We start from the raw sequence: 25,210 nt of genomic DNA, 5'->3' as shown, positions 1-25,210 counted from the left end.
CCCGCCACTCCCCTCCGCGGTGACGTCACGCGGTGACGTAACGCGCAACGCTAACGTAACCGTAATCAACGTCCTACTGTGACGTGGCACTCATTACGCCACAGGCAAGCACTGCAGCTATATAAGTGGATGCACAGTGCGTATCGATCAGTTCGAGTTCGAGTTCCAGTGTGGCTACCGCCGAAGACATTCCGAGTTATAAAGTAACAGCCAGCCGACTACAAGTTGGAGTATAGCAGCCGTCGCGGAAAGAAGATCCGGACGTGTGTGTAATTGTGTAATTGGGAGCGTGTGATACAGTGATACAAAGCTCCCCTACGGTAAACGTGTGGACTACTGAAGACAGAGTGAACTGATTTGCGCATAGGGTTATAAGTCGTGAAACCCCGCAACAGTGTCGACAGATTAATGCGATTAGGGTTATAAAGTGTGAAACCCCGCAACTGTGTGATAATTAATTGTAGCCGTTAGTTGTAGATTGTTAAATAAACCCAATTAACCATCTCTACGGCGTCTTCAGTGACGTAAACACGTTACACTGGTGTCAGAAGTGGGATCAGTAACGAAACACGTTACAGTATTCTCATATGCATATGCCTTGGTAAAGCTGCACTATTTGTCACCCTGCATGGTTTGTCCATTATGTTCTATCCCCTCTCTTAGACATATTCTGTTCGATAAAGGATATAAACTCCGTCCCAAGTGCAAACAATATATTATATGTCCTTGATCTTGCTCTCCTTTACACTACATGTTTCGGCCTCAAACGGCCATCATCAGGTGCGTACTCTCACGTTGCTGTTACACTGCACTTAGTTTAAAATTCAACATTTAAAAAACACATTGTTCCCTTCTTTGTTATTATGAACATCTACTTCGTTGATATCTGTCTGGTTTATAGATTATTTTACACACGTTAATTTTGATTTTCCTGTAGTAGCACTATAAAATCTTTAGTTCTAATTTTAAAATCCTTTAAAAATTTCCTCTAAATTTTAAAATTTAAAATTGTTAGGGTTACTTGCCCTATGTCTAAAGGATTTTAAAATTAGAACTAAAGATTTTATAGTGCTACTACAGGAAAATCAAAATTAACGTGTGTAAAATAATCTATAAACCAGACAGATATCAACGAAGTAGATGTTCATAATAACAAAGAAGGGAACAATGTGTTTTTTAAATGTTAAATTTTAAACTAAATGCAGTGTAACAGCAACGTGAGTGTATACACCTGATGATGGCCGTTTGAGGCCGAAACATGTAGTATAAAGGAGAGCAAGATCAAGGACATATAATATATTGTTTGCACTTGGGACGGAGTTTATATCATTTATCGTGTAGAGCGCAACAGGATGCTTAAATATAATATATTCTGTTCTTTTGGATGGTGTCATGTGGATGGACAAGTAAATTTCGTTAGATGATGCATACAGAGGTATATGTCAGTTTTCTGCATGGCTTCGTGTAGTACACACTGTCTCATAATGGTTACTCCACACATTCATGTAAAGGAATCATCATGGTGAGAGTTACACCCTATCACACTACTGCTTCTCTATGCCATTTTCTCTTATTCCCTGTTTACATGGGTCTTCTATGGGACGAGTGTCAAAGTTTGCACAGAACAAATCTTAGTAAGCATGCCACAGAGTCATGGATCTACCTTGTGCATGTGAACAAAACCAAGTGCAGCCAATAGTGCTGCATGATTTAGTTCAAATAAAATCTCCACAAAAGGTGCTGACTAACCCACCTAAAGAAAAATACAGCACCATCACCAAACCAACCACTCCAACACTTTTTAAGGAATGTGGAAAAGCACAGGACATTTGTGTAGCATTTAAAGTATGCTTTGTGCCCTGGTGTCTGATGTAAATACAGGCCAGACATTCGCCACTGATTAATTCATGTCTACCAGCTTCTATTACTCCTATTCACAAAGAAGCAGCAAATCACATTATGCATGCCATCTCATTTTTCACAGGAAGAGTAGCAGCAGTCCTCAGCAGTAACACCCTGTGCATTCGCACTTAGTCATAACAATGAGACAAGATGTATTGTTCTCCAACAAAGAGAGAGGGAGGCAAGTGATGGGTAGACCTGGCCAAACTTTATCATTCTGCTATTCAGTTATGGGCACACACTGTACTCACACCAACAGTCCAAAAATCTTCTCGGTATTTTTGGCTTGAACAGTAAACATGGGTAGGTCTTGGTAATTACCTTGCCTTCTCTTCATTAGAAGACACTAGGATCTGTGTTTTCATAGTAATAAGAGACACGTCTTATTATAAAACTCTAAGAAACTGAGCTCCAACAGAGAAACAACACAAGGCATAAATACTCAATATTTCGGCTGTAAGTACAATCGCAAGTCAGTTATACACCAAAAAGTCACCATGTTTGTTGAATGGTTAATACCATACAGACAATTTCCACTACTGTGTTCATAATCAGTGTTAGTAAACTTGCAGACATTTTTTCTTTTGTGTATCAACTTCAAATCTGGTAATATGATTCACACAGTTTACATATTACAGAATATCTAATAATTTCCTTATAGACACTTTCTATCGTAAGATAACTATGCCATTTGTCTTTTTGAGTGATACACATTTCCAGGTGCTTAACTGCCTATAACAAGTATTTGTTACAGTGCTAATTTTTCTCCTGTTATGAATTCTCATTATAACAGACTTCCACTATATTTTATAACTCTGGAGAATTTAAATCTGGTTGCTGAACCTATTTTACATTAAATTTCTCACCAAACCCACAACAGAGCACTAAGTCTAACTGGCATCCCAGTAAATTCTCATAACACATTACACCAGTACATCTCATGATGTGCAAAAGGATAAGACTACTATTTTAATATATAATAAAGTTTTATTAACAAGTTAAAAAAACTTCAGGGACTTGTTTAACCAGTCCTAATATAACTATGTTTTCTGATACAGAAAACAATAATTGGTTATTTAAAAACTGAAAACTATATACTTGAATTCTAACATAATGTGCCAATGGTAATTGAGACAGTTTGTGCTTCACAACAAACCCTTCTCATTTGGAAACAGAATTAGAAACTGAGAAACCCTTCCTTAAATTAACAGGAATCAGAGGGTCTGAGGAAGGAACAGTCAATTCAAAACAGCACATTCACCATGAACTTCAACTTTTCAAATACATATCCATATCAGAGTTTTTAAAGCAGCAAGGTATGGTAAATCTTCTGTCTCCTGCTCTTACAACTTGTTTTTCTGACAAAGAACAAAAAGTAATTTTTTTACTTATCCCAATACACCTGGCTGTTGCCTGTTACTGTTACGATGTTCTGTACAACATGTTTTGTTTCACTCAATTCTGTACACAATGACTTTACCCAGAACTTAGGGTGAGGAGCAGAGCTAATGAACAACCAACTACAGTACTGGTTGAAATCCTGTCCACATTATATGAACCTGTAATGAGGAAATAATGCATAATTAATTATCAATGTAGTGCCTGTTTTGACATCAAGAATATATACCCAAAAAGATGGGCTTCTGTGTTAGTGTTATTCACCTTAGTTATATGGCAATTCCAGAGAATGGGCAGCTTAGTGAGTAAGCAAGCAGCTGCTTGACTGCTCTTTAAGAGAATCTTTATGTTGTTCTTCACATCATTTAGGTTTTCGCCCGATAAATTTAACAAATAAAACTGCATACTGAACAGCGTCATAATTTGTCCTCTTCGCTCAACATTTTATGGATGATCTAATCATGGGGGATGAGATGGGCAGTGCGTGTAACATACATGGCAGAGCTCATAAATATGTACAAGAGTTTGGTCAGGAAACCAGAGGGGAAAGACTTTTTTGAAGACAGGAGGGTAATATTAAAATGGATCTTATGGAAGCGGGATAGAGGTTTCATCTGGCTCAGGATAGGGTCCAGTGGGAGGCTCTTCCGATCACTGTAATGACCTTGTGGAGCCCACAAGAGGTAATTTCCTGATTAGCTGAGCAACTACAACCCTAGCCTTTCAAGGACTTTACTTTGTATAGTTAATATGAATATATGAATGGTCAATTCATCCATTCAGTTTCAGTTACTCTTAAATCTCTTCAACTTCCCTAATGGCATATTAAATTAAAACCAACATGGATGATGAACAGAATGAATGTCATGCTCAGAACTGACCATTAGACAAACTACAGACTTCATTCAAATTGTAATACAGAAACAAGGTTTTGGCAATTCCAAATTCAGGTAAAACACTCAGCATTTCTCTTCCAACTGAAAAGGGTTCATATCTACTGTAAATTACTCATGTCAGTCAGGATTTATTACTGTTAATTATTAGCTGTCTCACGTGCAAATTGCTTTTTAAAACCTTTAGAGGTTTTAAAGGTTAAAATCTCTTCTACATCACTGGTGTAAGCATACTACATGTTCCGACCAACACTGGTTATCTTCAGGTGTGTCTAAATTTCTGATGAAACTGCTGTGCTCCCACCCATAAGTTCAATTTTTGGGACATGTCCTTGTCTATGCGCCCATGTGTCCTATGGTGATGGGTATTTCTTCTCATTGTGTCACGTGTACATGTTAATGTTTAAAACTTTTAAAGGTGTTAAAAAGCAAGTTGCATGTGAGACAGCTAATAACCACATGAATAAATAAATAATGTGCAACAGGATGCTATATTATTCAGTCAGGATTGCTGATCAACAATAATTCCATTTATGCATCATGTAAACTTTGAAAGAAGAATGTTGGATAGCATTTTGTATGATGTTCAATGGAGATGTCCTTTTTTTTAGTAAAGAGGCAGAGTGCTGTTCTACTGCCATTCTTCCAAATTTAAAATAAAATACATAAAATTGTGCTCAAAATAATACATGACATTGAACTTTTCTGGAATGCTTGACTCTACAGTCAGTCCATAGTCATCTAAAACGCTAGGCCTACTGATTTTTAACATGAATGCATATCAGTAATTTCAAGACACAAACTGAAAAATTTCACAAATAAAAATATGTTTAGACTAAGTTCAAACATCTGACGGTAATAACTTGTTCCATCTGGAACACAGACATAATTGCAAAGCTGGTAAATGCTACCAACATACTTGGTTGTAGGATTATTTTGTCCTAATATAAAATTTTAACATAAATACGTAATGGGGCATCATAATACAACAAAACTTGTACAAAAAAAATACATTACAGTATATGCTTTTTTTTTATTGTGTGTACCACTATGAATTACATCTTCACAACTTGCTTCAAACCTTCTCCCCAGGATTTCAGTATTGTGAGTTATTTCAGGAATTTTAAACTGGTGATTTCTGGGTAAAGCATTACAGCTGTAATTTTTTACTTGAGGTATATAATCAAACCTCTTTTGGCCTCAAAATACTCCCCCCTTTCAGTCCTTGGAATGATCACCGGGACATGGTTTTCATGAGTAATCTTGTATCCCAAACTTCTCACAAGTCTTTCACTGAAGCTGAACTGTTACTCTGCTATAGCATTCTTCTGCACATTCAACTACTTTCAATGTTAAGTCACTGTGGAGAGATTCCATACAGCTCACACACTTTTCTAGCAGCACTGCTGGCGAGAGATGTTCAGCTACAGGGAGAAATGAAATGGACAGGAAAGGAACAGTTTTGGAAAACAAATTGTGCCATATGCACATTAGTCATGAACCATGCCAACTGAAAGAGGGGCACAGTTTGAAGTAAAACAATTAAAAAAGTTAAAGCTCTCCCTGTAACAGGCTGTGGAGGCCCACAGACTTGTGAGATGTCGAGAATCCAACATTTTCTAGACAGTCAGCTCAAAGATGGCAGTGAGTTAGCAAAACAATTAACAACTTGAAAAAACCATGCAAATTTTTACAAAAACTAAAATCACAAATTTTGTACCATAAACCAAGGGTGCAAGCTATATTCTCATAAATATAACACTTCAACAATGTCTTAGAGGTCTATATTTTTCCAAGTAAAAAATAAAATGAAAATATTATTCAATCATAGTTTCAAAACCAATCTGTATCTACTTACACATGGAAACATTCACTGCTACCACTGCCGATGCAGATGAAGATTTCGACTTAAAACACTGCGAACATCTTGGGTAAAACGCAGTGCATCCAATACTGGCAAAAGGTTCAGGAGTGCCGTATCCATCGGATCACTGAACCATGACTTGATAGGGATAGCATTATCTAACAAAAAAGGAAACTGTTATTCAAGAAACAGCATTTCCTAACATTTCACTAAGTTACTTTTAAAGTATCATTAAATTAGTATTGTATTTTCTTAAATATCCTGTGCACAGCCTATTCATAACAAAGCTGGCAATAGTGCACTGTTTATTAATGATGAGGGTGGCAATGATGCACAGCCTATCTGTTACAAAGTAGGCAATACTGTTAATGTCAAGCACCATCCTAACTTTCACAACTTCCTCTTCCTTTCATGCACCCATACTCAGCTACAGAAATACGGGGTGTAACTAAAACATACCAACAAACTTTAAGCATGAATTCCACAAAAAAAAAAAAAATCAATATCAAAATATACCAGAAACTTTTCAGTTACAGCTGAAAGAGTATATTTACAATTAATGCTCAAAATGTCCTCCATGAGATTCAATGCATGCCTCAACATGTCTCATCATGGACTGCTGCATCTGTTCAAAAATGCCTGGGTAGCTGCAGGTAGTCTAACAGGCATCCACAATGAATGGTAATATACATTTTCGTTGTCAACAGCAGCTACATACACAAGTATTTTCTGGTGTCCCCACAGGTAATAATCCAGAAGATTCAAATCTGGTGAGCATGGAGGCCATGCAGGTGGTCCTACTCTAAATATCCATGAGTCATTATACGTGTCACTGACATCTTGCACAGTCATCCCTGTGCTTAATTAATTAAGCACCATGCCATGAAGATTTATGGTGGAGTGGATGTATAGATCCACATATTCTTCCCTCAGCACTAATTGGAGGTGACTGGTCAGCTTCACGTCTCAGCCGCTTTATCCATGGGAAAAAAAGCCACCAGTACCCACTGGGCTGGAGGCTGGGCAGGGAGTCCAAGAACTGGTCTGGATGACATGGAGGAGAAAATTCTTGCTCCTACATGGACTTGAACTTTGACCCCTCTGCTACCAGCCCGCAGCCAGTCACTATACTGACTGTGCTATCACAGCTCCATTATTTTAGCTATGGTTCACAAATTAAATGTTTCTGGACATATATTGATAGGCACACATTTACTTCTTTTGGTATGTGGAACTCGTGCCCAAAGTTTGTCCTCACCTTTCAGTTACAATGTGCACAAAAAAAAAAAGAAAGAAAAAAAAAAAGGTAAAGCTATCCCTGTATCAGGCCGTAAAGGCCCATAGGGTTGTGAGACGTTGAGGGTCCCACATTATCTAGACAATCGGCTCAAAGATGGCGGTAAGGTTGTCACCCTTACGTGCCAGCTGCGCTATACTGCCCAGGAAAATTATTTAATTAATTCCTGGTACTCATTTCTGTTAGAGGCTGAGTCAAACCCAGGGCCATAGTGCAGCTGGAAGGATTAGGTCAATTGAAAAAAATCCAATGACCTCATCGGGACTTGAACCTGCGACCTTCTGGCTTGTAGCATAGCCCCTCAACCAACTATGCTACAGCGTGCCCCCAATTATTCCGTGTATTAGTTCATAAAATGCTCACAGAAGAAAAGTTTTCCAAGTACATAAATGAGATGAGGCAGTTTGGGTGTACAGTATAAACTGCAGATAGATGAGGAAGTTTTCTTTGTGAGAAATTACTAGTGCATCAGAAACTGAAATGTCTCCCAGTGGCAGGATATCAGATCCTCGACAATACAAGGCTGTAGCTGAAATAAATACATCACATTCCAATTTCAAGGCATTATGTATCGAAAACACACTTGCTATGTATGCTTCAACAAATTCAAGCAAACATTCCTGTATTTCTGTTTCTTAACAACTAGGTGGTATATCTTATTCTGGGATGTAAGGTATTTGATAAAATATCATTAATAAAAAAAAACTAATATCACACATGGAAAAAAAAAAGTGATCAAATACTAAAAACCAAAACTAAAACACTGAATAATTCATTCAAGGTGTTACACACAGTTATTAGTCACTGCTTACTTTTTATTTATTTAATAATGCTTTCATTAGCAGGACTACTTTACAGCATCAAATGGATGGATGACAAATGAATGATGGTTGATAAGGATTTGCAGAGAACCTGTGGTGGCATAGCAGATGTACTCCCCGGATAGTTACCTCAGTCTGGATAGATTATGTCCCAGCTGAGATTCAAACCATGCACCCCCTGAATATGTGTCAACAGTGTTAGTGCTACACCAACCCATTCAGCAGTTATTACTTGAAATAGGAATTACAGCATCAAACATCAATTTTGATACACAGTAATACATGTAAGATTTGAGGCTTTCACGGCGGTGACTATGAAGAAAGCAGTCTTCTGGGATTTGGCACTTCTTATACTTTTTCTTCTACCCTGAAGATGGGGGCGATACGTTCCTCCGAAACGTCAGTTAACACCACATATACGCGGTGCCAAATCCCAGAAGACTGCTTTCTTCACAGTAATACAGTTTTCTCAATTATAATAAATAGAAATATCATACTACAAGATCCAGATACTACACATTAAGCAACCATTTATGTACAGTAATACAGTTCTTTTAAATCCTTGTCAGTGAAAATATATAAATATATGAAGCAGCAACAGCATATGTTGAAATATATTCAGATGGACCTACTGAAGGCCAAAATAAGTATGGGGGATAACAAAACGAAAATAAATTTTATCACATATAAGTTGTACCTGATGGCTTTAACCATTTATGTAAAATATTACAAAGTCAATAGAAAGTCCGTCGAGTGTAACAATGTTTTTTAGGTCACTTCTTTATCACTTTTGCCTTACATGTTTCGGTTTAATAAAACCATCATCAGAGGCACATGGTACTAACAAGAAAACACTGGCGTTGTTTAACTGTACACAGTATATATGCTGCGTGGATGCTGCTACAAATGTCGATGTGTAAAAGCACAACACTTGCTAGGAATATTGAATGCACGTTCAACTCTCGCATTCCATCCGAAATAGCCCTCAAGTTAAAACGTCACTATTAAAATATTTAAAAGTTTAAAACATTTGAAGTAAAATGTTAGGCTCCTCCTTGTTCTTGTAAAATATTAACTTACCTGGATAAGCTCTGTATGCCCCTGGTGAATTATCCAGAATAAATATGCTAGCAAGATCCCCACAGATGGCTGACAAGTCCTTGGTATAACTGCCTAGGTCTGGCGTGCAATGTTGCCTGTAGTAACGTCTCCTCAAAATCCCACGATTGTTGTCAAGTTTGTCTGCTACAGCTGCACCATAGATCTCCATGCTCGCTGTAAATACTACCAACTCATACCATTGTGACACCTGAAAAATGGGTTAGTACATGAATAAAATCAAACTGATTCCATAGAACAGTCCTTGAATATTTAAATCACTTAACTAGTCAAGAAATTCCCCACCTTTCATGGAACCCAAACATTTACTTCCACATTCAAAGGAAACCATCACTGGATCTTAATGTCAGCCAAATAAATCCAGCCCAAGCCTCCCACCACATTCATGATTCATTCTAACATTATTATCTCACCCACACCTATGTCTTCCAAGTGATTTCCTACCTTCAAGTTTGCCACACAATATATTTCTTACCTCTCCCCTATGCACNCCCCCCCCCCCCATCTCATTCTCCTCCGTTTCTTAATCCTAACAATATTCAGTGCTGTATAAATTGTGAATCTCTTCACTATGGAATTTTCTCCAACCCTCCATTTATTTCCTCCTACTCAGGTCCAAATAATTTTCTCAGCACCTTACTCCCAAACATTTTAAAAAGATGTTCCTCCCTTAGTTTTTACATATTAGATGAGAAGACAACTAATTGTGTACTGAAGGGCAGCAAGCAACTCATTATTTAATCTGCTCTTAAGTCCTTCAAGATCAGAATTCTAATTTGTTAGTACTATCATTCCCAAATATCTTAATTTTACCACATTTTTACATGATCTAATGGCTATCTTTGTTAATACATGATCCTAACCCTTTTGAGGTTCAAAGTGCCATTGCAATATTGAAACGGTATAAGTAGCCAGGTAGTAATCAAATTCCGGCAGAACTTATTCAAGCAGGAGGCGGAATATTACGTTCTAAGATCCACAATCTAATTACTTCTATTTGGCATAAGGAAAAATTGCCTGATCAGTTGAAGGAGTCTATTATTGTACCAGTTTACAAGAAGGCTGATAAAACTGACTAGTAATTATCGGGGGATATCACTGCTATCAACTTCATACAAAATTTTGTCCAATATTCTTCTCTCAAGGTTAAGTCCATATACAAAAGAAATTATTGGGGATCATCAGTGTGGGTTTCGACATAATAGATCAACTACAGATCAGATCTTTTGCATTTGTCAGACATTGGAGAAAAAATGAGAATATGAGGAGACAGCACATCAGCTATTCATAGACTTCAAGAAAGCCTACGATTCAGTTAGGAGGGAAGTATTGTACAATATTCCGATAAGAGTTTGGGATACCCATGAAACTAGTTGGGTTGATTAAAATGTGTTTAAACAAAACATATAGTAAAGTCCGTGTAGGTAAACATTTGTCTGATAAATTTCCTATCCAGAATAGTCTAAAATAAGGAGATGCTTTATCGCCACTCCTTTTCAACATTGCTTTAGAATGACATTAGGAAGGTCCAGGGAAACCAGGTGGGACTGAGGCAGAGGCTTAAAACAGCAGCTACTTTTGGGAGGCAACAAAACACTCAACGAAGCTCTCAGACAGACCCTAGAGCTAGAAGTAATAAAATTTGCAATAGGATCTTCCATCAGGCAGCAGAAAACAAGTGACAATGCAATGAGGAGGAGCTGGCCCCTTCCCAAATGAAAGAAGAGTCTACCAACAGCTTAAATGCCTGTGCTGTAGGAGCACCGGCCACTTTTGAGAGTTCTGTCCCGGTAAACTGAAAGAAGAAATGGCAATACGCCTATAGGCTACTTGAGATGGGCAGCCATAAGGAGGGAGCAACGTGACACAATTACATAAACAATGTCCATTGTGTAGTAACAGCTCAATAAACATGCAAGCCATCACAACACAATGTATCGCCAACACACCAGAGAACCAGCATTTCTACCTTCCCTTTCAATTGCACAGAGTTTCTCTTCTAGGGTCTCCTGCATGCTTTGTCTTTGAGCATATAACTTCTCCAAATCCCATCTAGGTCTGCGCTTTTGGAATCTTATAATTTTCTTCAACCTGGTTCGAAACTTGGCAACCAATAAGTTGTGGTCAGAGTCAATATCTGCCCCAGGCAGCGTCTTCACATCCTTCACGCTGTTTCTGAATCGATGTTTCACAAGGATGTAGTCCAGCTGATGCCGCCTCCAATCCCCAGATGCCTTCCATGTGTAAATTCTTCTCTTTGGCTTCTTGAACCAAGTGTTGGTAACAATCAGTCCATTTCTTTCACAAAAGTCAACAAGCATGTGACCCCTGTGATTCCGTCTTCCTAGTCCATGTGATCCAACAATATTCTGATATGATTCATCTCCAAAAGTGCTTTTCCAGCCTTCTATTATGATGCTGTTTGCGTCACCTCTTCCATCTTCCTGAAGAATTTCTTCAATTGTGTCATACACTTTTTTCACTTCATCATTTTCATACTCTGCTGTTGGCATGTACACTTGCATAATCAGTATATCTACCGGTTCCGCCTTTAACTTCAGAGCAATAATTCTATCATTACAAACAATCTTCTTAACAACACTCCTCACTACACTTTTATGCACCACTATTGCCACACCTCTTTCAGCCCGTGCAACTCCAGAATAATACACTGTATAATCACCACTTCTTATTTCGCCTTGTCCTGACACCTAGAACAGACACCTCATTCTTCTGCATTTCAGTTTTCAAATTCTCCAATTTGCCTGCTTGATTCAAGGTCCTTACATTCCATGTTCCAATCTTGTAGCCATGATGTTTCTTCTGGTCTTCGCACTTTTTCTTGTTGTAACGCCTGCATGACATTTCCTCTAGAAACACTCCCCCCCGGAGATCCAATTGGGTGAGTAGTTTACCTCCGGATTGTTTTGTCTCCAGAGGAAACATCTCGCATACATGGTATGCCTGTTTTTGGAAAGAGACTATCCAGGAAAAGTGATAATGTGGTAGTTTTTAAACAGTCATATCTAAACATAAATAGTATCAAAACCAGTAACGTGATAAACGATTTCTTTGTTCAGAGCTAAGGAATGAACCACTGACATGACCTCACGTAGGTTTGTTTTGGTTTCAAACCTAAGGTCAAACTGTCAGCATTCCCAAAGAGAGCACGAGTACTGCGTTAGATATATATAACATACAACCAACTCGGGGTGCTGCTTGTTGTTAGACATATCTAACATTCGGCCGTTAAAGGTTAAGAATATGAACAGATATAAGTCACTGAACTACTGGCTCCACAGCTCACTCATCTGTACTGGCTATTTGTAACTGACAATAATTTAAAGCAAAATTCAGATGGGACTTAATGGATAACATCTACTTCTTAACAGCATTTCCTCCAATAACATAATGGTTATACCATCATGACTAGATAGTATCAAATTAAATAACATCATGAACAAAGCAAGATATATCAAGAATAAAAAAAAAAATCTAATTCCACTGTAAAAGAATTCTAATTTTCATATATATATGATAAGACAATCACATCCATCAGTTCTTCAGTTAACTTAGATATTTAAACTTCTATATTTGGTTTCACTTCCGCAAATTCATTATCACTAATGAATTCAGCATGTTATACACAGGCAATGTCGAAACAATAAACTTCAAAGTATCTGAACAAGAGGGAAATGGAAGGTCATTTGATTTTAAATGATCTAGTGTTTCAACAGAAAATTACATACTGTGTTCTAATTCAGCATTGTTATTATTCAGGAAAGAATGTTATACTTCCAAAATCCTGAAATGTTCTGAACTTGAAAGTATTTTGTACTAAATACAATCAGTATTATTTCTCTCATTCTTAATGATTATGCAGTCACACTACCATATCAGTAGCATATAAGTCATGCAGTCTTACAATATCTAGGAAGTAGTCCACATGCGGTCGTTTGTGCACAAAGAATCGGACTGGGTGCCTATCTATTGTGACTTTCAGAACAAAGTCTGGTGGTGTCCCTGGTTTCACTGTTTGTCGCATCACACCATCATGGTGTGAGTGGATCAATGTCTCGTCCAAATCTAAAACCAACACCTTACGCTTCACTATACCTGGGAAAAAAACAAAACAAAAACTCATTAAAGACCTATTCTTTACACTACATTTCTTGGTAAAAAAATTAAAAATAATCATTCTTGATGTTCATGAAAGTACAAGAAGCCTATACAACATTACCATGGATGAAAAGACATATTTATCATTCCGAAACATGCCTCTCAACCATGAGCGAGCCAAGTCATCTTGTGGATCAGCAGACTGCATACATTAAAATTAGAGGAATCAGGATGGGTAAAAGTCTGTAGGCTAAAATAATGTCACGTGTCGGGTATGTCACACGACAAATAAATCCACATGGGTCTCGGATTCAGTGAATCTTTATTGCACACTCACACTTATACACCATACAAGTATTATCGTTTGTGGTATCATGTGGCTTCTGCGACGTCTCGACTAGGTTCCAACTGTCTTGTATGAAGGCTTGGTTCCAACTTGGTTGCATGAAGGCTAGATCTCAACTGTCGTGTATGAAGGCTAATTAGCTCTGTGTTTTTGTAGCTTTGTTGCTCTCGGCTTATGTAGGTGTTCTGTGGACTGGATACGAGACACCATTCGCCAAGGTTCGATCTCACTTGTTCGGCAATCCGTTGCTTCGGGAACGATCTCCACAGATTACGGCGGTAACGTGTTTCGTCTCATCTGTTGGTACTCAACGGCCTTCTGTTTGTCATCTCCGGGGAAACGCGTTTGTTGTTTTGGCACTCTCTATGCAGCAGCCCACTGTTATTGCGTTGCCGTGGAAGTATCTACTTCAAACATGTTACAATAATGAAGATACATAACCAAAGCAGTTTTGCAACACATTTGAAATTGTATTTAACCTAGGGGAAAAAGTAGAATATTAACAGATTTATTTATAACATATTTTGAGAATGTTGAATAGTTAAATTCCTTTCAAGCTGTCTATCGTCCAAAGGATGAAGACAGAGGAAGCCACCAAAGAGGTGGAAGGACCATTTCACTTAACCTGAAGATCAGAACAGATTGAAAGGTCAAACCTTAGAACTGACAATGATTTACCCTACTTCTTGCAAAACAGAACCACCCATTGAATTTTGTGATGCTAACATGGAAAAGCAAAACAGGATTCAAATGTACATGTTAAGAAAGCATGCCAGAGCTACAGCGTCTAATAAAAGCTATTGAAAAACATAATTATTATTATTTGGAAATTAACTTCACAGTGACTTGTATGTTTTATTTTAGCATACACAGACTCTTTGTTACTAAGTTGTGGTTAGTTATTTCAACCCTCCCACAAAAAGCCATCACTGCTGCAAATCTGTTTCTCATTGGTGGTACAGTTCCTTCAATGTACTTCATTTCACAGAACTATTAGACATATTTCTAAAGCATATATAATACTGAAATTTTACCCCGAGTCACAAAACATCCAAGAAAAGCAGCCCTGCCAGAAAACTTAGCTCTGATGTGATTAGTGAATAGCAAGTGGATTTCAAGAATAACACATTAAACATTTAAGAGCATAAATACTTACTGAGCCTATGTCTTGAAAGAGGTGACAGAGGAAAAATTTCATATTTTACTGGTTGATGCTGAACCACCTAGAATAAAAAACAATGCATTAATTATAAATAAAAGTAGAAATGAACATCTAAGTGACAGAATTACAATACCACATACACATACATGGGAACTTGACACAAACCACCCACAAATAAATTAACACTAACCAACCAACTAACTGACCAATCAATTCCAAGGAGCAGAGTCCTCCATCAACAACTAGCAGTCACTTAACTAGTCAAGGAATTCACTGCCTCTTATGGTGGCCAAGGGTTCAATACCAAGCTTACAAGAGCTTGCCACTATTTTCTGTCTTGAGACAAATTAATCCAGACCACTCTCCCCCACACTATTTTTTTAAGATCCAATTTAATATCGTCATCTCACCTATAACTCTCCCTTCAGATTTTCCAACCATAACTTCCTACACGTTTGTTCCCACTCCCATGCATGCTATATGCCCCACTTATATACTTAGCGAAGGGGTACATACAGTCAACATATACAAGTTGTACCATCAATGCAACAATTGTTTATTTACATACATAGCACTACATCCTCAAGTGCTGCAAGTCTCTCACACTCAACCACTGAACTGCAACACCTGCACTCCCATTTATATACATTTGGTTCATAAAAGGTTACTTTCTATACATATTCAATTCATCGACTAGACTAGACTAGACATTGATTCAAACAAGAATCATACATGTGAGTAAACAGTAAAAATAACAATCAGGTCAAAACTAAATCTAAAATTTATTTTTAAAAATTTCACAAGCTGTGATGAGCTTCATGTGTTGATTGTATACATGCAACAGGATGCAAACTTAAAAAAAAAAAAAAGAGATACATGCAAATTATAAAGCTTCATACTATGCAATTTTCTTCAGCCTCCTATTCTTTCCTTTCTCTTAGGTACTCTGTACTCTGTTCTCCATCACCTTATTCTGTGTTCTCACCTCAGCATGAGATAACAATTTTCACACCCACTTAAACCACAGATAAAACTGGTGTTTTGTTATGTATTAATCCTTGTACTTTCAGATAACAGATGATAAAATAAAATATTCTGAACTGAGTGGCAGTGAGCATTCACTGAATTTAATCCACTCATAACTTCCTTATGAATTCAGTTCAGATTTGTCACCATCATTCCCAAATATCTTAGCTCTGTAACATTTTTTAATAATATATTAGCTATCTTTATATTATGATTTTATACTGAATTCTAATGTCAAGGTATCTGCATATACTTCCAGACCAACCTCTACACTAGCATCTACAACAACTTCTGTGTTTTTCTTTGAAGCACTTATGATTTCCCCCAGTATATTAAAATCACTGGCACTGACCAGAAGCTGGTGTGTCACATTCAGTTTCAAACACACCTGGTTTTCTGGGACCTCTCTAATGGCATACTCTAAAGTAATCATGAAATGCAATGGCATTTAATTAATGGCATTAATAGCTTAAACAATTATCTTATGACATCCCTGGATTTAAAGTGGTGTTAAAAAAGTTTCTTATCACCAATTCCTTTTACACTGTTGAAGAGTACTACTGCGGGTATTAAGATTGATCCCTCATATATATTTAAATAAACACCGTTGCCTATTGCTATGATGCAATGGACTATGGAATAAAATACACAGGAAAAAGGTACTATTACTGTTGTGATATAGGTGTATTAAGAAATTAGATTTTATATGACTATATTAAGAGTCTTGGTGGTCTCTTGATCATGTATGTAACTGTATATGTTATTTTGATATATGGAATGTATTATTGTATGGTAGTCTTGTTGTATTGAGTATTTAAAATTTTGACAGTGATGACTATCTGATTATGTATGTATATTCATATGTTATATTGTATTGCTGACTTGTTCTATATCTGAGGCAGACGCCTCCATGGATTTTGTAGAACTGTAAATAAATAAATGAATAAAATAATTCCTCCTTGTTTCAGACATTTCTGAATAGGAAATGCATGTGACAAATCTTAAGGATATATAGAACAGTCCTATGTCAGACCAAGTTTGCCACTGAAAATTCCAAGTTTGGTCCTACATCAAACCCAGTCTGCCACATGTTGCATGCATTTTATACATGACCTGGAGTCAGTCTGAGGGAGACAGTGTAAGTATATCATTCAAGCCTTCCTCTGTGTGATGGTGTTAACCAACTATTCCTTTTAATACTTTTGTGTACTTTATCATAGCAATTTTTCCTCAGTAGTTGCATCACAATGGCATCTACAAGTTGGCATGCGTTGGGCAGCAGACACATATGTGAACAACTGCATGATGACTCAGGATTCTTACAATGACATTAGCTAGGATTCAGATACTGATATAATTGAGCATTATGACCCTGATGCCAAAATAAACAGGCATGATTTGAGTGACAGTAATGGTCAGCCAGGTGAAAATGAAGGTGGTGGTGGTGGTCATAGTAACAATGATGATTATGATAATGAAGATTGACGTCCCTGAGACAATATGACCATTACTGCAAGATATTATTTCATGCCTCATCTGGTTGTAAACCACTTCAGACCAGGCATATAACTGTTTCTCCATATAAATTCTTTCTGCTATTTACAGTGCAATTTATTTAAAGAAATGACCGCTAAAACCAACAGGTGTATAAACGAATGAATAAATGAGGCCATTCATCTGAAAAAATATTTCATTTGGGACAGGCTGGAAGTTGTCACAACTGAATATCTGAAGGTATTTCATGGTGCTATACTGAATCTGGCAAGATGTGTAAAATGTTCTGTCAAGGACTTCTCCAAACAGTGGCCTGACAATTCATGGTTCTACAAGGGCATATTTTCAAGGAAGATTTTTATAATTACATTGCGATTTTCACGACTATACCCCTTCTAGGGCTGGAACACCAGATGAACAAAAGCAGTCCCAAGCCAATAAAAAAAAGAACATAAATTATTATGAAGAAGCAAAAGTTTTGGAAATTTATAGCACAACACAATGTTTATCTCCAGATGAATCACCTGTGAATTTCAAAGGTTGTGTGGTTTTCAAAATGTGTAATCCACAAAAGCCAACATAGTGGAGACTTCACACACATATATGTAATTCCTGATTTCACAAACTGGTTGTTTGGGGCCTGATAGCCTATTATGGGTCAACAACTACAAAAAGTCTGATGCACTCAGAGCTAACATTTACCAGCAGAATAGTACTAGAACACATAAGCAAGGCTCAAAACATAACACATGAAAAAGGATATCATCTGTACACACACATGTTTCATACAAACTTGGACCTAGCAGGTAGGAGGTAAATGTCATTTCACTGTGACAAATGTCCCAAGGAAGCCATGTCTCCACTCAACAAGTGTTTTGCCATATACCACACAGTGAAGAAATAAAATTAAGAATGCATCTAATAGAAAAATTTTATATTTGATAAAAGTTATAGAAAAAATATCCCACCTTTCTACAAGGAAATATTTTTTATGCATAGAGCAATCTGCCACCACCAGATGCACATTCAGTGGTCCTCTTATCATGTATTCTTTATATGCAGTGACTTCATCATTTACCATGTACGATTTGAGGGTTTCACAGAGGTGATTATGAAGAATGACATCTTCTTGGATGTGGCACTGTGTAGATCTTGTGTGAACTGACGTTTCGGATGAATGTATCGACTCCATCTTCAGGGTGGCTGCAGCCACCTGCTCGCTCGCGGATTTTTCTACCTTGAAGATGGAGCCGATATGTTCCTCCAAAATGTTGGTTCACACAGATCTACATGGCACCACATCCCAGAAGATGGCATTCTTCTTCATCATTTACCCTTTGCATTGTGTTTCATTCTACAGTTCTGACCTCATGGCAAACTCACAAACACCAACAACTCAAAAGAAAACAGAACCCCCAGATTATGAAATAAAATACTTATACCTCATACATCTGAACATAATATGAGATGAAGAAAGCAGTCTTCTGGGATTTGGCACCATGTAGATGTGGTGCCAAATCCCAGAAGACTGCTTTCTTTATAGTCACCGCCATGAAAGCCTCAAATTTTACATAATATGAGATGTTTAGTCATCACTGAACTCATACCCAATGATTCTGTCTCGTTCTATTCTGTGCCCAACAATAGCAAACAGAATGGCATCATTCAATATACACCTCACTAGTGACAGCGGTACAGTCAAAATTGCGCAGTATATATTCAAACCAATTCACAATAGTAGTCAAAATTACATAGCTCAGTGGTATTTAAATAGACCAGCAGAAAGATGTAGTAGTACTTAAATGGGACTGAAAGAGGTTTAAACATAACAATGACAATGAGGATAGAATCCCTAACTTTAAAACACCATAGTGATAGCAAATATATTAAAACACAAGAGAACACTTGGGAGACCTATGCAAAGATGGGATAATAATATTGAAATAGATCTTATATAAACAGAGTGTGAAGGTGCAGGCTGGATTAACTTGGCTCACCTTTTACTCAATACATACAGATGCACTGACTGATCACAGACACAGAACCATGAGGTTAAAACCTACACATCTGTAACATCAACATTTCAAAACTAACCATGACAGGGGCAAGATTGAACACTTCCCTAACAACCTCATTTAGTAAAGTGTGATATATGCATTAACTTCTCTAAAGACTTTAAATTCTATCTAACAATAATCTTAATCTTCAATCCATACTATAATAACATTAAATTCCATTTAGTTCGTTTATTTTTTAAGAGGAAGAAACAATCCTATTTATAAGTAAACAAGGGAACACCAATTCAACCTTCTCTAATACAAAAAAGAACATTTTTACAGACACTTTTTATGGATTATACACAGTATATACAAGAACTGAAAGACTGTCAGATGTATGAACATGATAAATATTGGATTCTTGATCACTCTAAAACTTACGCTGTCAGTGTAAGAACACAGCAATATATTGTACCATACTTGATTTAATAACTGTAATGTAAGTTCTTAGGATGAACAAATAACCTTGTAAAAGCCTCAAGTGACTGTACTAAGAGCACTTATTCACAGACAGCCACTTATGATAACCTTCTAAGGTGAAAACATGTTAGAGTACTTAGTAAATATCACTTCGTGTTCCAATTAGACTGCGTTTGCTAAATTATAATAAAGCTATACAATTCAACGTAAAAATGTGTAACGCTGTCATCAATAAATTCATAACGATTCCTGAATAACTTTTACTGTATTACGGTTAGTTCTGGATCACTATGCCGATATGGTCCTTCAGTTTAACAGGCTGTTAATTCACTGCGAAACAAATTTCGCTGCGTTCCAACCAAAATGCAATTCAATTACTTACTGCTCTAACCTGCTTCTTCAATAAGAAACAAACACAAGTCCAAACTCTTGACGCTAGTAATAAAAACGCACGAAGGCCCATCTGCAATTGTTTCAGCATTGGTAAAGTCTTTCATCAACGCCCTATTAAGAATATAAAACAATTCTAACACACTGTCAATTTCCTTAGGAAATGTGAAAATGTATCACATTTCTAAAAGCGCGAATATACAACATAAACCGCCATGATCGACCCATTTCTCGTACGCACCATTTATGCGCATGCCATGACTATGTTTCTGAACTTCTTGACAGATAGCAGCATCGAATAATGGTAGCATGGCTGCCATAAATAAGTGAGTATAAATATTTTAATAAAAGATATAAATTAATAACAAAAAGATTTGTCGAATATATTTAAATAATTTCTTCCACAAAAAAATTATTTAGTTCAAATTATCTTCTTGCTTTCTTATAAATAGGTTATATTTTATATTCAACATTAACCATTTACTTTTTGAAATGTTGGCTATTATATCAGGTTTTATCGCAGATGGTTCAATGAAATGACACTCCACCTGGGAGAGGGCAGCAGAATCCTGATACCCGTGAGCAGGTGTAGCCTCTCCTATCGTACTTCCCTCACCGGCCGCAGGACAGCGCATAGCGCATAGATAGAATGGATTGCACTATTCCAAGGGTTTCCAAACTACGGCCCGCGAAAGAATTGTGCAGAAATGCGCCAAATGAACTAATTTTCCAATGAGTACTGGTAAATGTGATTCCGAGATTATTGACCTGGCATATTATACTGCAGTTCGATGGCTTGGCTGTGGAAAGGTTCTTTTGCGCTTCTTTCAGCTCAGGAATGAAACTGATATATTTCTTACAGAGAAAAACAATCACCAACCACTTTTATCTGATACCGAGTGGCTTTGGAAATTAGCATTTTTTGCTGATCTGGTGAACCATATGAACCATTTGGATTTAAAGTTGCAGGGTGAAAATAACTTAGTCTGTGAAGAAAGCAGTCTTTTGGGATTTGACACCGTGTGTATGTGAGCCTCAAATCTTACAACTTAGTCTGTGATTTATTTGCACTTATCAAGGCATTCAGAGCAAAGTTGATACTTCTGGAAAGCCAAGTGAAAAATTGTAACTTTGTTCATATGCTATACTGTGCAGAGATGCATAAAAAGGGTGAAGCAGAATTTCCTTCCTCGTTTGCAAATCTAGTCATTTCAGGTTTGAAAGAACAATTGCGGAAGCGATTTGCTGATTTGGATTCCAGTGCTCAGGAAATTAGATTGTTTCAAAATCCGTTTGACTGTGATGCTGAGATGTCCCAAGTCAAATTCAAATGGAAATTATTGAACTTCAGGAAAATTATCATATTAAAGACAAATACAAGGAAGGAAATTTGATCAAATTTTATAACTTTCTGAACTCTGAACAATTTCCAAATTTAAAGAAATTTGCTTGTAAATGTATCTCCAATTTTGGGATGTCATATCTGTGTGAACGAACTTTTTCACGGATGAAATACATCAAGTCTAAATACAGGGCAAATTTATCCAATGAACATTTAAAGTCGCTACTTGTGATTAGCATTTTGAAATTTGAACCTCAATTCAATCAGATTTTAAGAACGCAAAAAGAGTTCCATCATTCACATTAATTGTTTTATTATAATTTGTGATGAGAATATGAGCATTTGCTGCTACTGTCTGTTGTCATTAATATACGATAATTTATTCTCACATACTTTGTATTTAGTTTATGAAATTCTGTGCTTTCAATAAAACTCATATACCTAAAGTTATTAATTTCTCATTTTGTTCAGACCGTTGAAAGGGATGAATTATCCAATGTGGCCCACGGTTCAAAAAGTTTGGAGACCCCTGCACTATTCAAGCGCTATCTCAGGCGACGTACCACAACCATGGGGAAGGAGTTCGATCCCCGGTAGGGTGAAGAACATCAAAAACCTTCTCAAAGTTGTCCAGGCAGGCTCTGGGACTCGACCAGCCTCCTACCGCTCTTGTCGAATGGGTACCGGGGGTAAAGCGGTAGGGACATGAAGCTGACCACTCTCTCCAACTATTGCTGAGGTGAAGAAAATGTGGATCTATGCAGGTCTATGTATCCACTCCCTCATATGCTTCCATGGCATAGTGCATAATTAGTTACGCACAGGGACAACTTCACAGAATTTATTAATGGAGAATTAAGTCTTTTACATTTCCATTGTTTAACAACTAAAAAAGTTTTGGGATTATCGCAATTGAAGATTTAATGAAGATTCGTTTTGTTTTTATTTTCTAAGTGGTAGGCTTACCTTAGTTTCTCTTCTGAGGTAATCAGTCCATAGAGGGATATGCAAGAACTTAAATATGGTAATATCTAACTACTGGTAAAGTTTAATTTGTCGCATTCTTTAACTGGCTTTAACAGCCCAGCAAATTAATATTGAGTTAACAATTACCAGTGAGTATTAGTTTTGTGGATAAAGTGGCCCATTGTGCGAAACTAACCATTTTCCTACATCTAGTGCAAGGTTCAAGAATAGTGGAGCCACTTCCTCACGTCTTCATAGGGACAACAAAACAACAAACTTCGTGGTTTTAGTACGCAAGCGAACTATACTGACTGAGCGACCGCCACTTGTTGGCAAAGTTAGTGCCAACTTTACTTTTCTTTTTTACCCTGTACTATTCTTTTTTAATGTTCTGGCACTGAAGTCAGTGAAGTAATTTCTCATCTCAGAGTACATACTGCTTCACCACATGAAAGCTGTATGCCACTTCTAGCTCATAATGGAACTCAACTTAATTCATCTCAACTCAGTTAACCTGTTCTTGCCTTGTGACCAAGATTTTGTATAAAGAATTCCATCTTCCGGGATACAATGTCATGTGGTATATTGAAAGTCAATTGATGTTGCTGCCTGCTTCATGCTGGTTTCTTGGTTGGCTTACTCTTCAATGACTAAGATGGAGGTGACATGGAGACTGGCTTTCAATGGACTAAACAGTGTTATATACCAGAAAACAGAACTTCTCATAGCCACCCCTGTGAAACTCAAATCATACAAAGTTCAGTCAAGTTTATAATTTAAATGCTTTATTAATTATCACAAAATGTGAATTATTTATTTTATTATATAGTCATTTAATTATTTTTCTTAAACTTAATTTTTTTAACTTAAAAGCCTTATTGCAATTCTGTTTTATTAACACATTCTTTATAGGTTCAAGAACACAAGATCAACAAATCATTAAGTTATATGCAGAGTTTCCATACCAACTTCAACTTAAACATACCCTGTAATTTCCTGAAGTAATCTGAGTGCACCAGCTGGATTATCTGTTGGAACCTGAAAAGATAAATTATCATATATATAATTCTTTATTTTGATCTGTCGCAACACAACAACGAAATGGTCTAGGTCAATATCACATGTTTTGGCTTTTAAAGCCATCATCAGGCAAATACATGGTTACTACATTCACACACTACTGAACTGCATTTCAATGTGATGGTGCAGTGGAGATGGATACTTGACAACTATGTTACACTATAATACAAGGTATAAAAATACAATAAAATTATAAAATTGTTATAAAACGAAAGTTATACAATAAAATATGGTTGTAAACTATTCATGTAATACTTCATACTATGAAGTCAGTTGTGATCTTGTGGTTATATTCCATCGGATATATGGCAGTATATTCATGACTTGTACATGTAAAGTTAACCGTTTGAGACCTGTGGTATTAGTGTAGTATTATTTGGTATTTAATGTTTAACTGGTGTTTCATTTTACAGTGTATTTTGTCCACTCTGGTTGGAATACAGATTGAAAAAAAATTTATATATATATCCTATACATATTCAGTAATTAAATTTTTAGTATAGGTAGCAAGTTATTAAATACTGGAGTTTTCTCCATTCCAAAGGCAGTAAAAGTATATAACATAATTATGAAATTCATGGCTTATTTGCTGATCTGTGGTGCAAAAAAACATTAACAACAGACTAAGCAATCCTGTGAGCTTTCATTTCCAGTGGTATCACCCATATGAAGTTGAATTTTCTGTTTCTGTTATTTTTACATTGGGTTTGAATATAGTCTCCTTTCTTCTGTATGATGGCAGTGAAAGAAATTAGTGGTAAGATTATTCACATAACAGTTTTAAATATATTTCAGTACCAGTAATGTACTCCTTTATAGATTATCTTGGCCCTATTTTCTAAGAGTAACAGCTATCCCATCACTGCTTCATGTTTTCCCCCTCACACAGTCAATCCAGTAGGCTCTAAAAGGTCAAAAACAGTGTTGATTTTTGTGTTAATGAGGCAAAACAGAATGTGTTGAGAGGGGATGACGAATGCTCTTTCATGAAGTATAGAAGTTGTTTTCACAAGAACAAACCTACTGCCTTAGACTGATTTTCTGCATCCTCTTGTAATAGAAATATGGTACTCTGGTGACCATCAACACAGCAACACGTCACATATTACCATTCATGATGATTACACATCCATCAATAGAGTAAAATGTGTTATTTCTCAAATTATTTTGTAAAACAAACCTAAATTGCTTTTTATCATTTTTTAAAACTGAGTATTAAATAGCTTGACGCCTGAATAATACACCCCTCTCTGATAGGATGATAAATGTGTTAAAGGTATATGAAGGTGGTCATTCGTTCTTGTACCAATCACATATACAGAGTTATTGGTCTGAAACTTATCCAAATTATTAACAACAAATATCATCAATGAGAGCAAATATACACATGGGATTGGCAGTATGTCAAGCTTTTTAAATAGGCCTCTACATGTATGAGTTGGGCCCACTCCCATCTTTATTCTTATTATTTTCTTTTGCATAACAAAGACCTTATGACTGTCTGATGTATTTCC

The 25,210-nt window shown here is 36.7% G+C and overlaps 2 protein-coding genes across 3 annotated transcripts in view; both read right to left on the bottom strand.

The window, feature by feature from the left end:
* Nucleotides 1-1,298: 1,298 nt before the first annotated feature.
* On the bottom strand, nucleotides 1,299-20,571 carry LOC111868920 (CTD nuclear envelope phosphatase 1 homolog). Of its 2 annotated transcripts, none has more exons than XM_023860035.2 (6): nucleotides 20,310-20,571; nucleotides 14,916-14,982; nucleotides 13,220-13,410; nucleotides 9,256-9,484; nucleotides 6,052-6,215; nucleotides 1,299-3,461 (listed from the first exon to the last, which is right to left on the bottom strand). In XM_023860035.2, exons 1-5 carry the CDS (start codon nucleotides 20,397-20,399, stop codon nucleotides 6,070-6,072), a joined length of 723 nt encoding a protein of 240 aa, XP_023715803.1. In that variant the 5' UTR covers nucleotides 20,400-20,571; the 3' UTR covers nucleotides 1,299-3,461; nucleotides 6,052-6,069. The 2 variants fall into 2 exon arrangements, with proteins under 2 accessions (XP_023715803.1, XP_023715802.1); XM_023860034.2 differs by having other exon boundaries at nucleotides 20,301-20,570.
* A 2,855-nt stretch (nucleotides 20,572-23,426) lies between these two features.
* LOC111868921 (retinoid-inducible serine carboxypeptidase) overlaps nucleotides 23,427-25,210 on the bottom strand; it is a 37,657-nt gene continuing 35,873 nt past the window's right edge. Inside the window, exon 9 of the mRNA XM_023860036.2 lies at nucleotides 23,427-23,654. Within this exon, the coding sequence (XP_023715804.1) occupies nucleotides 23,592-23,654 (63 nt within the window). The 3' untranslated portion in view covers nucleotides 23,427-23,591. The remainder of the gene's footprint in view (nucleotides 23,655-25,210) is intronic.

The sequence above is a fragment of the Cryptotermes secundus genome, unplaced genomic scaffold (assembly GCF_002891405.2).
Source record: "Cryptotermes secundus unplaced genomic scaffold, Csec_1.0 scaffold753, whole genome shotgun sequence".
Classification (NCBI taxonomy): domain Eukaryota; kingdom Metazoa; phylum Arthropoda; class Insecta; order Blattodea; family Kalotermitidae; genus Cryptotermes; species Cryptotermes secundus.
Note: the sequence above shows the minus strand (reverse complement) of the source record. Positions and strands in the feature narration are given on the sequence as shown.